This window comes from Brassica oleracea, chromosome C3 (genome assembly GCF_000695525.1).
Source record: "Brassica oleracea var. oleracea cultivar TO1000 chromosome C3, BOL, whole genome shotgun sequence".
Classification (NCBI taxonomy): Eukaryota; Viridiplantae; Streptophyta; class Magnoliopsida; order Brassicales; family Brassicaceae; genus Brassica; species Brassica oleracea.
In genome coordinates this window covers 18555099-18570677 of record NC_027750.1, presented here as the reverse complement: position 1 = coordinate 18570677, position 15579 = coordinate 18555099, and the positions used below count along the sequence as shown (strand labels likewise).

Genomic DNA, 15579 nt, shown 5'->3' with positions numbered 1-15579 from the left:
ACGGAGCTCGAGTCGATACACAGTTGGGACCTTGTAACCAGTGTAGATATTGGTAGCTCGAACCCAGAATTGAAAGGATCGTGGCCATGGACGAAAGCTGTTGGAGATCTTCTCCTGAATCTCTTTGAAATCGAACCCTTGCATTTTGTTTTAGCAAAGAGATGGATTGTGTTTATCTCAATTTTCTGAGGGTAGTTGATTGTGTTTATCTAAAATTTAGGAGTTTAGAATGAACCGATGGATTGTGTTTAGTGAACCGATGAATCTTTTTTTTTTTACTTTATAAATTGTATTAAGAAAATAAATTAGAATATTAAATATTTTAGCATTTAATTTAAGGGTATAATTGTATTTACAGAAATTAAAGTTTTAAAGAGACAAAAAAATTAGAAAATGTATTAGAGTGACAAACTCAAGTTGAAAGTGTATCATTTTTCCAATTTTTCCTATTAAAATTTAGTAATCTTTTTCGGTTGATATAATGCAGTAGAGGTGGAAGGCGCTATGACACCTCTTTTTTTGCCCTACTGATGACTATTATCGTGGAACATGCGGAAAAAAATGGATTAACTTTATGTGTAAAAGATGTTAAGGATACGCTTACAAAAGGTATTGGAAAACCTTTGCCAAAGAATTTTGGAGTACGTTGTGACAAATGTATTGATGAAGCTCCCAGGAAAGATTATCTTCGCATGCATCAATGCATATGCAAACATGATTGCTTTTTTTTTTTTTTTGAAACACTATGCAAACATGATTGCTAAATTTCACAATACCTTTATAAGCAGAATCTCTTTACTAATAACGACATGAGATCAATGTAATCGAGAGTTTTTGGCGTAGATCTGGCAGGAAAAACAGGTCATGTCTGACTAATTATTTCTCCAGTTAGATTAGTTATTGTTCAAATTAAATATATAATTTGAGCTAATAATATCCAAATTATAGTTTAATACAAAAGAATTATAACTCTTATTTTGTGATGACCAAGCCATTTCTATTTGTGAAGAATAAATTTTTGAATATTATATTAACATAACCAAATAATTTTCTTTTCTCATTATGTACTAAAATAGTTTTGTCAATAAAAGTATAAGATTTAGTTGTGTCCAACTATAAGTGGAAGATTAAAATGGTGTGTTTGTGAGTTAGAGATTTTTTTATTTAAAAGTGAGACGACGTTCTTCATATTTATCACAAACTAGTCACTGCATTATTTCATTACTGATTCAGTCCCCTAAGTATCAAGTTCAAGCCTAGATAGACCCATAATAATAAACAATCAAGCATGAGTATTTCACAAGTTGAATTAGGATGACCAAAAGAATTATAGAGAGAGTTTAACACAAAAGAATTATAACTCTTATTTTGTGATGACCAAGCCATTTCTATTTGTGAAGAATAAATTTTTGAATATTATACTAACATAACCAAATAATTTTATTTTCTCATTACGTACTAAAATAGTTTTGTCAATAAAAATATAAAATTTATTTATGTCCAACTATAAGTGGAAGATTAAAATGGCGTGTTTGTGAGTTGGAGATTTTTTTATTTAAAAGTGAGAGGACGTTCTTCGTATTTATCACAAATTAGTCACTGCATTATTTCATTACTGATTTAGTCTCCAAGTATCAAGTTCAAGCCTAGATAGACCCATAATAATAAACAATCAAGCATGAGTATTTCACACGTTGAATTAGGATGACCATCAAACAACTCTTTCTTCTCCACCTTCTTTGCCAACGATTTACCCCAGTGGCGGAGCTAGGTTATGTTTTACCAAGAGACCGCAACAATTAATATGATATTAAGCCTAAATTTTGTACATTTGATATTGGGCCAGATGAACCACGCCATCTTTATTCGTCAAAAATCAATTGTTATTCTATATTGTACTCCTGCCACACACTATACATATCTCCTTGTTTAGATTTTTTTCAATGCTAAACTTCAACCACCGTATATAATTTTTTTCTATTATTGCAATCCCTTATTAATCATCATTAAATGTATATAACAGTTTTGACATTTTTTAAGTCACATATATACAATTTTAATTTTTCAAATAAATATAATTGTTCAAGGGTTTTCTCATGATATATCAATTCAAGAGGCAATGTTACAAGTGGTTAAAAAGGAACAAAGATCAGAAATATGGTTAGTATCAAGGCGAGGCTTCTTTGCCTAAGTATGATGCAAATGATTTAGTAGGGTTGTTGGTAGCGGAATTGAATGCTGGAGAGGCTGATAGATATGAGTGGGTCCTTGATATGGGTTGCTCCGTTCACATGAATCCGGGGAGGGATTTGTTCATTTTTTTGCAGGAAGCTACATTTGGTAAAGTAAGGATGGCAAACAAATCAGTCCCTCATGTTAAAGGAGTTGCTTCTGTCAGGTTTTAGAAACAAGATGGAACTAATTTTCTGTTTCACAAGGTCACGTACATGCCATACATTTCAAGGAATACTATCTCCATGTGAACTCTAGAAGCCAAATGTTGTGAGTTCAAAGCAGAAAATGGAGTACTGTTGAAAATAACCAACAGATATACCATGTTCACGAAAGGAGGAGGCAGTCATTATATTCTTCAGGCTACCCGAAGTCACTATTGACATATGCTGGAGAGAACAGCTCAGTCACGTCAACTAACAAGGATATTGATGAGACTCAGCTGTGGTACAGTAAGCTTGGACACCTATGTCAAAAGGAATTTTAAGTGTTAACGAAGAAGGGTTGTTTTGGTGATAGCATAGTAGGTGATTTGAAATTTTGTGTAGACAATGTGATTCGGAAAACTCAAAGAGTAAAATCTGCTCAAGCCAAGCATGCCACCAAAGACAAGTTAGATTACATACTCTGATCTTCGGAGATCACCAAATGTTCCTCGAAACCTTAGCATGAGCAGATACTTTATCTCATTTACTGATTATTACACCAGAAAAGTTTGGTTATATTTCCTAAAATTCAAGGACAAATCTTTACGGAGTTTTGTAGTATTGAAGAAGAGTTCGAGACGCAGAGTGAAAGAAAAAACGAAAAATACACAAAAATTATAAAGTATAAATATAGTTATAGTTATTGGTATAAAATTGGGAAACCGAAACTATGATATGTAAATCAAATTAAATCAATTAGATATGATTTTAATATAATATTTCATTTAATAAATTGAAAGATTAGAAAACTGAATAATCAAATAAAAACCAGAAAAAAAATCTGAATTGAGCACCCTTTGGCCTCTGGAAACTATGGCTTGGATTTTTAACTGAATCAATCCCACCAAACCAAAATTTCTGTTTTTGGTTCGGTAACTGGGTAGTTTGGTTTTTCAAAAAAAAATTGTTAATCAAATTTTGAACAAAATTACCAAAATTTCTAACCGAACTAACCAAAATTACACAAATATTTGAACCAAATTAACCAAAATTTTGAACAGAATTAATCGAACTAACCAAACTAACCGAAATTATCCGAATTTAACCGATTTTATCCAAAATTTTAACGGAAATACCAAAAACTTTGATTAATTTTTTTGGTAAAATGTTTAAAAACTGAATTACCCGAAAACCGAACATAACTTTTTTACGGTTCAGTTTAACTAAAATTTAGTCGAACCAAACTACCCGAAATCAAAACTACCCGAACCAACATGGCTACTGGGAACTACATGATCCGAAGTATCAAAGACTGAATCGAAACTGGTTTGTTTTATCCGGTTGTTTAAGCGTGACAAAAGCAAATTATTTGCACTAACGTATTTAGCCACTGAAACGATTTATTCGATTCGACGAGACCTAGTAGACTCTAAAACGGGCTTGAATAAGGCGCATTAGATAAAAATGGGCTAGTTATAGGGTAAGCCCACAAATACTAGACTTCATATTTATTCGTCGCCACTGAAAAGGGATTAAGAGTTTCGCTGCGCTGTTCTAGAAGGGTTTGTTGGAAGAAGATAAGAGGTTGAAGAAGAAGATGCCAGGCCCTGTTGCTGAAGAAGTTAAGATTGAGGAAGCCATCAAAGAGCAAATGAAGCTCGAGGTTCGTTTCCCTTCCCTTCCTCTCTCTTGTTGTGGTCATATGACGATTGTTTCATCTGTGTATGGAGCAGAAGGAAGATGATGTTGTCGTTGAGGATGTGAAAGACGGAGACGAAGACGTCGATGACGATGACGATGACAACGTCGATGGTATAATATATTTTCTCGATTTGATTCATTCTGTTGATGTGTTATTAGAAATCGTCTTTTGATTGAATCTGTTATATATTATCGTTTGTGTGTGATTATAGAGACTGTTAATACTATATAAAGTCTTGTGGTTATGTTGTTGTGACTTGTCTTGTATTTTTCAAGGAGCTGGTGACAATGAGAGCTCTAAACAAAGCAGAAGCGAAAAGAAAAGCCGCAAAGCTATGCTGAAACTTGGAATGAAACCTGTCACTGATGTTAGCAGAGTGACTATCAAGAGATCAAAGAATGTAATAACGTTTTGTTTGATTAACTTCTTTCTTGAAAAACCAATGCTTGATTCTGTGTGTTGTTGCATATCCCTTCAGGTTTTGTTTGTCATCTCGAAGCCGGATGTCTTCAAGAGTCCCAACTCTGAGACCTATGTCATATTCGGTGAGGCCAAGATTGATGATATGAGCTCTCAGCTACAAGCTCAAGCTGCTCAGAGGTTCAAGATGCCGGACGTTGCCTCTATGATCCCTAACTCCGATGCTTCTGAAGCAGCCGCGGTTGCACAAGAGGAGTACGAAGATGATGACGTGGATGAGACTGGTGTTGAAGCCAAGGATGTTGAGCTCGTGATGACTCAGGCTGGTGTTTCGAAGGCCAAAGCCACTAAGGCTCTCAAAGCCAATGATGGAGATATTGTTTCCGCCATCATGGAACTCACTACATAGGTTGTGTCGCAGAGACTCTGCAGCTGTCCACTTTTCATAAATTAATCGTCTCATTTCTCGAAACATTGTTTGTTTGTGTTTCGCCACTTTAAAGGCTATTTTCTCTTTTATAAACCATAAACAAACTTGATTCCAAATCTATAGCATGAGACATTCATTTCTAATGTTGTACTCAGTTTAGTACATATAATTGTAGAGTTATGTTTGTTTTGTGACAATTAGAACTCGCATGATATAAGATCTAAGCGAAAAACGACACGCTTTGTTCCCCAAAAGATCAGGCAAATACAAGGCTTTTAAGAGAACTGTTAAGAGTGTTCAAAAAAAAAAAAGGTGGTCTGTTAGAGAATATTCTCACCTATTCTAAGAATTTTTTACATCACGAGCCACTTCTACTCTATTAAAATAGTCTTTTTTAGATTTACGGTGGCATTCTTTTTTTTGGACTTATTGATTATGTTATCACTTAAATAATACACACTTCTTATGGGACATATATTAGATGTATCTTTTATACTTAAACCAAACCGACGTACCATTAAACCTTTTTACTTAAACTAAACCAACCTTCCAAAATATTTAAATTAATCATGAAAAGAGAGTGCACATGAGGAGGGGTCACTAAGGCTACAAATTATGTAATAGTTTTTTTTTTTGAAAAAGGGCTTCAAATTTTGAAGTAGAATTTTTTTTATCACACCTGATCTGTGCACTCTGATATCTATCCTATCTTTGCGTATATATTTTTTTTGTACAACATATATATATGTCATAATATTTGGTAAAGCTAAATTATCAAATAATTAGAGCAACTAGACCAAATCAGTTAATTATGAATTTCATATATTGTAATGAATAATATTATAGTCCATCATGTATGTAATTAATAGATTGTCATCATATGTTATTTCTAATCCAATATAATCAATATATTGTAACGAAAAATAATAATCTAGTTTCAATTACATCAAGGCCACAATGCACTTGCAAGACACTTTTTCATTGGACCTACAGAGAAAATATACATATTTGCCTTTAATGAGAAGAAAATGAAATCTTTCTTAGATAATAGGAAAGAGAAAGTGTGTTTCTTTATTATTGTTTACTTTACTTCTTAATATTTTGTTTTTGTTTATTTTTAAATTAAAAATACATATAGCAAATTTTGTTGATATAATAAATTATATTTTTCTATTCTCTATAATTTGATATCCACTTTGATATTCTTTTTTGTTATATTTTAAAATCTATACTTGTACATGTATTCAATGATTGTGTTATGGATGAGTGATATGTGGATGTTTGAAAAAGATGGATAACTACATGTAGGATATAAGCATAGAACGACACATGTGGATGAGCGTGGACGGGTAAACATAGAATGCTATTTGTGGACGAGTAAAATTATGATTAAAATTCAAAATTCAGCATACTACATATCTCATGGTGGAGGATTGTGACGAGCTCGAACCACCGCAGCTTCACCGAGCTCCTCCACGACGATGTTGAGCTCAGAATCCATAGTGTGGCTCACCGGGAAGAGGAGCTGACTCGTTTTGACTGGGGGTTTTGGAGGAGGATATGACTCGTTTTAACTTTTTGGTTTGTTTAGCTTTGTATTCATCACTCAAGTTTTTTTTCTCGACATGTACGTTGTAGTTATTGGTTTGAAGTTATTAATTTGTTCATCTTTGAAATTGTGGATACATTGGCATCCATATCACAGTCTTTCAATATGTTACATTTTTAATATCTATGTTTAGTGTTTGAGTTACTTAAGAGATCTCTTTTATTCTTTATTCATGGTTATGTTAGCGTCTATATGCACAACATAATCAAAATCTTCTCATCCCCGTCCACAGACAAACATTGTTGTTGGAGTTGTGTCCTTAAGTTCAACTATTGTGGAGCTTGCTCCGATGAAGCTTTTGGAATTTTTACTCCGTCCACGTATCACCCGTTCACGTATCATCCGTCCACTTATTGAATGTCTATTAAGGGAAAAGTTGTCCACAGTTTATTGCGGCCCCACAACAAAGTGTCTCACATGTAGGAAGTGGCTCTGAGTGTAAAGAAAAATCAAAAAGTGGCCTAGAGAGTAATCAACTCCTTTTCTAAACACGATTGATCTATTTTTCCGGATGATTATTATTCTCTTTCTCATCCCCTGTATATTAAAAGAAAAACATGGTCAATTTAATGTTTTCACACTATATTGGACACGTGGTAGTTTCAGGTCGATTTTAATTTGAATACACTAGCGTGTCAGCCTCACAATTATTTAACAATTAATGCGTTTACACATTAATTTTTCAACCCTACCGTATATAATTTAATGTGTTTACACTATTTTTTTAATCAATTCATTTTTAGTTCATGCATTTTTAACATTTATATTTGTGAACATAAAGTATCTTTGTACAACTACAGAATAATATTATTTTAACAGAAAAATTAAAAAATCATTAAGATTCACATCAACTAAAATGCTGGGATGAGAATTTTTTTAAAAGTTGAAAGTTTTGTATGTTGCCGAACTTAGCCATGGTTGAAGTTTTTGTACACGAATGCAATAAATATTTGTGACTGGTTATGAATTAAGGAAATTAAGGTAAAAAAATACCACACACAAAGTCGGATCTTTAGTTAAGCCAAATATTGTTTTTTTGCGGAGTTTTCATAACAGACCAAGAAATAGAAACATAATCAGATTGCTAGACAAAATCAGAAATCATAAAAGATTTAAAAGAAAAAAAAGCTCATGAAATCGATTGAAAACATAATTCAGTTGCCGACTGAAGAGATCACATTATTTTCCACCGAACTCTGAAAACTTTTCACTCGATTATATCATGTTTTTACTATATTTACCTATAATGTTTTTATAAGAAAATACATGTTATTGGTTATAAACTACATCAGTTTTGAAACATGCCCAACAATATTGACACGACACCCAATCATTTTTATTGGTATTTTAAAAATATGGTCCAATAATTATGTATTTTAAATAAGTCCATAATATATGTTTTACATTTATTTTATTTTGCTTTATATTATTAAAAGAAAGTAAATCTGTGTAAAAGATCTGATCCGAAGAACCGAACCGAAGTAGATTTGAAAGTAATACTAAACACAAACTAAAACTGATTAAGTACTTAGATAGATCTAAAAGTTCAATATCCACATTACAATATCTGAATCTGATCCAAACTAAAATATTTTGGATGCTAAAAATACGTAAAGCACAATTTTATACATAAATATGCTAATTATTTTAAATTTATATCAATAAGATATTCAAAAATATGAAAATATCTAAAAATTATCAACACAGTCAAAAGTCAATATCTAAAAATAACAGAAAATTTTCAAAATACAAAAAATATTTATATGTTCTCCATCCAAATATTTAAATAGAGCTAATTTTTATGAAAATTTAAATATTTAGTCTTACATTATTCAAATTTTTATGTTTTATACTATTTTATTTTTGAATTTTGAGGATTTAAGTATATTTGGTTTTTTATTAAAAAAATACATAATACAAATGGATATCCGAACTCGAATCAGAACCGAACCTGCAATGATTCGAACCAAATGCAAACCAAAATTTGTAAATATCCGAATACGATTTAAATTTCGAACTCTAAAATTCAAAATAAGAATAGATCAACTGAATCCGAATATCAATGTCCATCCCTAGAAAAATCTATACAACAAATCTTTTTATATAACATACAATAAATAATCTAATAAACTATTTTACTCCACGCACAGCGCGGATTACTACCTAGTGTTCTTTATATAGTGAAGTATCTCCTCTTGTCATGCAATAATTGTGAAACCATTGAGAACACATGCCTCTTCCTCAAGTGGGTTATTCTGCATAGAAAAAATTCTCTTCTTCTAGATAATGTCTACCTCATCAATCATTCTAGAAGTTTTGTACCATCTTAGGCTTTAAGTAAAATGCTCCAAAGCCTTCCTTCATCCATCACCTCTATATGTAGAGCCGGCTTACTAGGGGGACAAGCGGTGCGACCGCCCCGGACCAAGTTTGTGTCTCCCCGTAAATAAATTAATGTTTTTAGTCGTTTAAAGCATCATAATGCTCCATAGGAATGCCATAAAAAATTAAAGCATCGTTTAAGCATATGCCTAAAAACATTAAAATGACATGTATCAATTCGATGGTTGATCTGAAACCTTTCAAAACCATATGGAAGATAAATGTCAAAATAATTCGACCGTGGAAACAGTACTGTTCACTTTTTTCGAGAATATGTTCGGTGGAAAAAGATAAGACTTTTGTGTCATAATTTGTTTGATGTCCAATCCGATCAGCCCATGATATATTAATTATAGTTTAGGTCCACAATTTTTAATAAAATTGATTCGGCCCTTCGGACAGAAATTATATAATAACAAAAAAACATTGTATATGTATAAATAAAATGAACAAATATATTAAAAAAACTGTCGATAATATATATTGCTAATATTTACAAATAGACTCACCCTGCGCAAGGTGCATGTCTTATCCTATTTTATTATTATTTTGTATAGCCGAACTCGTGAAAGCTGCCTACGTCCATCCGGGGAAAATCAAGCCATTCATACTTCCAATTCTTTTTAGCAAGTGAAGTTATCTTATTTGAAGTAAAAGGCGTTTTAGGGTTGCAGCGAGAACATGTTCGATCTAAGGAGCCGAACTTGTGACTTTATGGATCTTCGAGTTGATATCTATCATCGAACTATAGAGATCAGAGATTTTCTGATTTGTTGTTTGATCGACTCCTCAAGTCGTAGCAGACCCGTTCCTTCCATAAGGCCGGTAAAGCAGCTGCTTTAGGCCACCAATTAATGAAACAAAATTTGGGCTACGTATCTAAAATATGTATAGCTCAAGTGACTTAATTTTCTAGTTACTGATGTGTTCGATTATATTGTTAAGGAGATGGTTTCACACTTTTTGTTTTGGTTTATTTTTTTTTCTCAATTATACAATTGTCTCCTCAACTTTAAAGTTATTTAACCAAATTATTTTTGTTCTCTTCTTTTACTCCATTTTGTTTTGTTTTTTTGTCTCATTATAGACATGGGTTTCAACCTATATGGAAATTTTTAGTTTTTGAAACCAAATTTTCCAATAAAAAAATCCACCGGTATATTACTAGATTATACTTAATACACCGTAAAACCAAATAAAGTCAACATTTTCTTCTGAAAAAAAGTTCATGCTTGAAAAATTATAAAACCAAAATTTTAGCTTACCCAAACTACCAAATTTACAAATATTAAATAAAATCAGTTTTTTTAGTGATGATTTATATATATTATATTTTTTATTCAAAATTTCAAAATATTAATAAAATAAAATGATAAAATATGTACCATTATAATTTTAGATAAGGCCACATATGAAAATAAATATGCTTTAGGCCACTAAAATGTTAGGGACGGCACTGAGTCGTAGGGTTGTCGACATGAAAGAACTGTCTTCTTACTGTGTCAAGATCGTTGTGTGGTGTGATGACATCGCTGACGACAACAAGTCACCCGTTGGTTATTTAGTTAGCTTCGTCTTGTTGAGTATGACGATCCATTATGTTCTTCATCATCTCCATGATGCTGGTGTCATTCGTCGCCGACAGGGATCCCCACATGTCATCGTCGTTATCTCCGGTCATGCTGATCTTTTCTTGACATTGCTTTCTAATTCCCCACAGACGGCACCGATTGTTGAATCTTAATTCGACATGTACTGAAAGTATGCACGAATTTGATGTAGGTTATTTGATAGACGTTTATTGATGATCAAAAGAGATTATTACTAGAGTTTAAGTGAAGATCTTATGAAAAGATGGTGTTTTTGGCAAGAACAAGGTAAGCAGAAGAAACCCTAATCCTGAGTCGAAAAATACGTATGTTTGTGAATGCCTTTTTCGTTATTTGGAATCCTCCTTATATACAAGTCTTCTTTCCTTATTTTCTTTCAATTCGCTTCGAACTTTTGACGACGAAAAATCAACTGGGCCAACTTCAAACTCAAATGGGCCGATTTCGAAGACCGAATTCTGTTTATTCAGTAGACCTTTTCGGAGAGATGTAGTTTATCTCCAACAGTGTGAACATAATCCAAACTAAAATTTAGATTGAACACTTGAAGTTGTCCGATCGCAGCTGCGTAAAGCCACCTTTTTATGTCTATGTTAACCATCATAACAAAGTGTTGTCTTGATTTGAACGTTTCATTTTTAACTATTATTCGAGCTTTCTAGTACTTAAATTGAGATTTCAATTTTTATCCCTTATTTTCTGGGAGTTATAAGATTTACCCCTGTTCTAAAACTCGGCCGCCTAGGCGCTACGCGTCACTCTTCCGCTCCAATTTATGCCAAATCGGTTTAAAAAATCGGATATCCGATTTTTTCCGCCTAGACCGCCTAAATGACCGCCTAGCTGTCTAATCTATTTTATTTATTTTAATTTTATTTTATTTTAAATAATATTTTTATTTGTTTATTTGATCTAAAATTTTATAAATATCATTTATATTCATAATTTTGATAAAAATTACACTATATTAAGTTTATATATTCTATTTGTGTGTTTTATACAATCTTAAACATGAAAATGTATTAATGTTATACACAATTAAAGATTAACATGTTTTATAACATAATAAACCATCTAAAAATTCCGCCCCGCATAATTTTCGATTAATCCCCGATTTTCTCTTTAGGCGCTAGGTCCAACCCGACCGTCCGACTAGCGCCTAGCGCGTTCCCGAACAGGGAGATTTACTAATACTCCCTCTGTTTCATAATAAATGTCATTATATTTTTTTTTCCTGTTACACAAAAAATGTCGTTTTACAATTTCAATGCAAATTATACTTACTTTCACCTGAAAATTAATTACAAACTACATTGGTTTTATAAATAATTTTATTTATCTCAAATACTATTGGTCAGAAAGATGTAATTAATAACAACTTACATATATTTCCGCTACTTTCTTAGTCTGTGTGAAAAGTGTCAAAGTAACACTTATTCAGAAACGGATGGAGTATTATTGATTAACAGTTAAATGGTTCTTCCTTTGCCAAGATCAATTATTGTAGAATGAATTGTTGTTGACAAAAAAAAAAGAATAAAATAAATTGTTATCTTAGAAACTCAGGAGGGGTTATTGGAATCAGAATTCAGAAGGAGTTAAGTGATTTTAAAAGTTGACTGATTCTTAGAAGTTAAGTAGAGTTAACAAATATTCTCCAAAGTTCTATCAAATACTTTGTATTGACTTTTGTAGATTTTATTGATTTTTATGGATTTGCATAATATATTATTTTCAAAATATTTCTTCTTATAAGGCAATGTATAACAATCTCTTCAGAAAATTTCCAAAAACAAAATCTAGATGTAAACCATATATATAAACATCACGTAATTGACACAATGATACCCATATCTTCTTCTCTTCTCCTTCTCCTTTTCTCTTTCTCCTTCTCGTGTCCAGCTACATACATGTATCTACTTCTTCTGACCATTAGTTAGTTCTTGAATAAGATTACAATGGAGGATAAGGAAAAAGGTAAATATAATTCCTAGACTCAGGATGAAACGAAAGTATTGATTGAATTACTTGTGGAGGGAATTAAACGTGGATGGCGTGATTTTGAAACACCATTCTTGTTATCAATGTGAGTTTGGTTTCTTCATCATTATTGAATCAAACGGTTGTTTTATCAAATAAGAAACTATAAAAATATAATGAATTACAGATCATGTGAGTTTAGTTGATTCACCATTATTGAGTTTGGTTTGGTGTGTTCACGTGAGTTTAGTTGCAATATGTGCATGTTTTTCTTATTACACAGTTTTCAAAAATCTTATGTGAATAGATGATATTTTCAAAGTCTAGTTTCATGAGTAAAAACATAAGGAATTCACCTCCCAATAACAATAGAATTCAATAGAATGATAAAATCCATAATAACTAAACTTCATGAATAACAAAGGATTTGAATGGAGTTTAAAAGTCTTTAAACCAATAACAATGGATTTTGATAAGACTTTTTAAATCTGTAAACCAATAACAATAGATTCTCAAAATTTTATAATTCCTTTAGAATTCTTAAACCAATAACCCCCCTTCAAACTAGTTGCACAAACAATAATTTTGACACCAATCTGAATAGATGTGTGCATTTATGTCTTATGTGTGACTAATGTCTTCTCATTGGTCGATATTTTTGTTCTTTTTGATGACTTTCTCGCGAGATTGCCATTAGAATCTCCCCAAAAACTGGGTCCCGTTTGTCCCTAACGACATGATGCCTTTTTGTAATGGTACTTATGCACATGATGTACCTGATAGATTTGGCCTTAGGAAATGTAAATAGGAGATAAAAGCTTGTGGGATTAACTGATCTGCTTCAGGTTATGAATTATGATTTGTAGCCGTGAATAAACTACGGGTAAAACTCCTAAAATAAACTGGGTTCGAAAGTAAACGAGGTTAACTGTGTGCTTTAAGGTTTATCTGCTTGTATTCCGGGAGGAAAAAAATCCCAAAATAAGTTTTATTATTTCAATATTTTAAATTTTATCATATAAAATTAATAATTTCAACATGAATTAATTATATTTTTTATATTTCTTTACCATGAATTTGTGACTCATGCATGAATAAAAAGATTTATATTTTTATTTTCATTATAATTTTTACATAAGCTTCTACGTATATATAAAGTATATAATGCTTTTTTTACCGGTTATCATATATATGAAAATGCTATTTTAACTATTAATTTTGTTTTTGTATACACGGCCGGGCATGAAAAATATACGTCGAGAAGCAAGAATTTTATAACTTGAAAAATAAGGAAAAATTGCACTCTCATTATTCGAATTCAGCACCTCAAATAAACATCCTGCCATTCTTACCAATAGAGTTAGGTAGACTTTGTGATAGTTTTGGTCCTGTATAATATATATATATATATATATATATCATGCACAGCCCTGAAAAACATACTTTATTAGCTTCTACTCATGGTTGGCTCTGATTATAGACTGGAAATGAAAGGATGGATCAACCCAAAATTTTGAATTTGTGGAGAAAAATAGATTAACCTTTAAAACTTTAAAAGTCAAAGCCTTGAAAATAGTGTAGCTCATTGAGATGTTAAATTATAAGCTCATTTTCTAATTTAAATCAATCAACTAGATTTTTATCGGCGCAATCGCGCGGATGTTTGTTTTCACTTTTCTATACATAAATTATTGTTTTAAACATTAGTGGTATATATTTTTAACGTTAATCATATACTTAAATGTTTATATAACTATTCCAGATACAATAATTTTATAATTTACATGTTATAATTAATCAATTGTTTAAAAATGCATGTATTTTCACTTCTTATTATATATTTATCTTATTTTATTTGCATTTAGTTATTAAGCAAATTAATATATTCATGAGAAAACATATTTGAAAATTAATTTGTATTTAATTTATGCTAAATTCTAACCTGTGTTTCAAATCTGTATTTTTTTTTACTAATATTTTTATGCTTATTCATTAGATAATATATTATTGTATATACAAAAGTCTAAGATATGTTAATTTTTAGACATGTATTATATGGTTTGCTAATTTTAAGCTGTTCTATCATCATATTATATTTTTAAAATAAATGATTTATATTTATGAAAATAAAATTTCTAAATTTATAAATTTATCAATTAAATATAATTTTATCATATTTATTTAAGTATAATAATTTTATTTTAACATGATCATGACTATAAAGTATATAAAATAGGATATAATTTATTTATTTTTCATTTTATAAACGATAACTTAAAATACATTAAATTATTGTTAAAATATTTATTAGAATTTTTAAAATATAATATATAAATATATATTATATTTAAAATGAAAATATATTATGATTAAAGTCGTAGTTACAAAGATTTTATATTATAAGCTTTAAAGAAATACATGTTAATTTTTATACATGTATTATATAGTTTGCTAATGTTAACCAATCTTACCAACGTATTAGATTTTATTTTTGAACATAAATATTTTATACTTATGAAAATAAAATATATAAATATATAAATTTAATACAATTTTATTATATTTAGCTCAATATAATAATTTTCTTTTAATACGATTTATTATGATTATATAATATATAAAATATTGCAGAATTTTTTATTTTTCATTTTATAAACGATTAATGAATTTATTAATGTATAATAATATTTCAAACTAATTTCCAAATTAGTGAAAATATTTAAATATAATTTCGAAAATGAGTGGAAGCACCATAGCCTATTGGTTAAGGTTTAAAGGCTTCTACACTCAAGTTTGGGGTTCGAATCACAGACTATGCAATTTATTGCAGATTACAGAAAATCCAGGTTTCAAGTCCCGGAGAGAGCGATTTATTAAACAATTATGCGGATTACGGAAGAAAGGCTTACAAGGGATTTTCAACATGGTTCAAGTAAATCTGGCCAGACATGGATCTTCATAGGATGGCTCAGGTGATGCAGTTAGGCGTAGGTCTTCATAAGGCAGGTAGTATTGTCGATTATCGAATCGTCTATGTAATCTTTCTCATATCATAATTGTAAGATCAT

The 15579-nt window shown here is 30.7% G+C and overlaps 1 protein-coding gene across 1 annotated transcript; it reads left to right on the top strand.

The window, feature by feature from the left end:
* The first annotated feature begins 3875 nt into the window (after positions 1 to 3875).
* Positions 3876 to 5094, top strand: LOC106329110 (nascent polypeptide-associated complex subunit alpha-like protein 4). The gene is made up of 4 exons (XM_013767702.1): positions 3876 to 4041; positions 4112 to 4190; positions 4356 to 4480; positions 4559 to 5094. Exons 1-4 carry the CDS (start codon positions 3976 to 3978, stop codon positions 4907 to 4909), a joined length of 621 nt encoding a protein of 206 aa, XP_013623156.1. The 5' UTR covers positions 3876 to 3975; the 3' UTR covers positions 4910 to 5094.
* The last annotated feature ends 10485 nt before the right edge of the window (positions 5095 to 15579 follow it).

Coding starts and splice junctions, on each gene's coding strand:
- LOC106329110 (XM_013767702.1), top strand. CDS start 3,976: ATGCCAGGCCCTGTTGCTGAAGAAGTTAAGATTGAGGAAGCCATCAAA. Junction 4,042..4,111: donor AAGAGCAAATGAAGCTCGAG/GTTCGTTTCCCT, acceptor TGTATGGAGCAG/AAGGAAGATGATGTTGTCGT. Junction 4,481..4,558: donor CTATCAAGAGATCAAAGAAT/GTAATAACGTTT, acceptor ATATCCCTTCAG/GTTTTGTTTGTCATCTCGAA.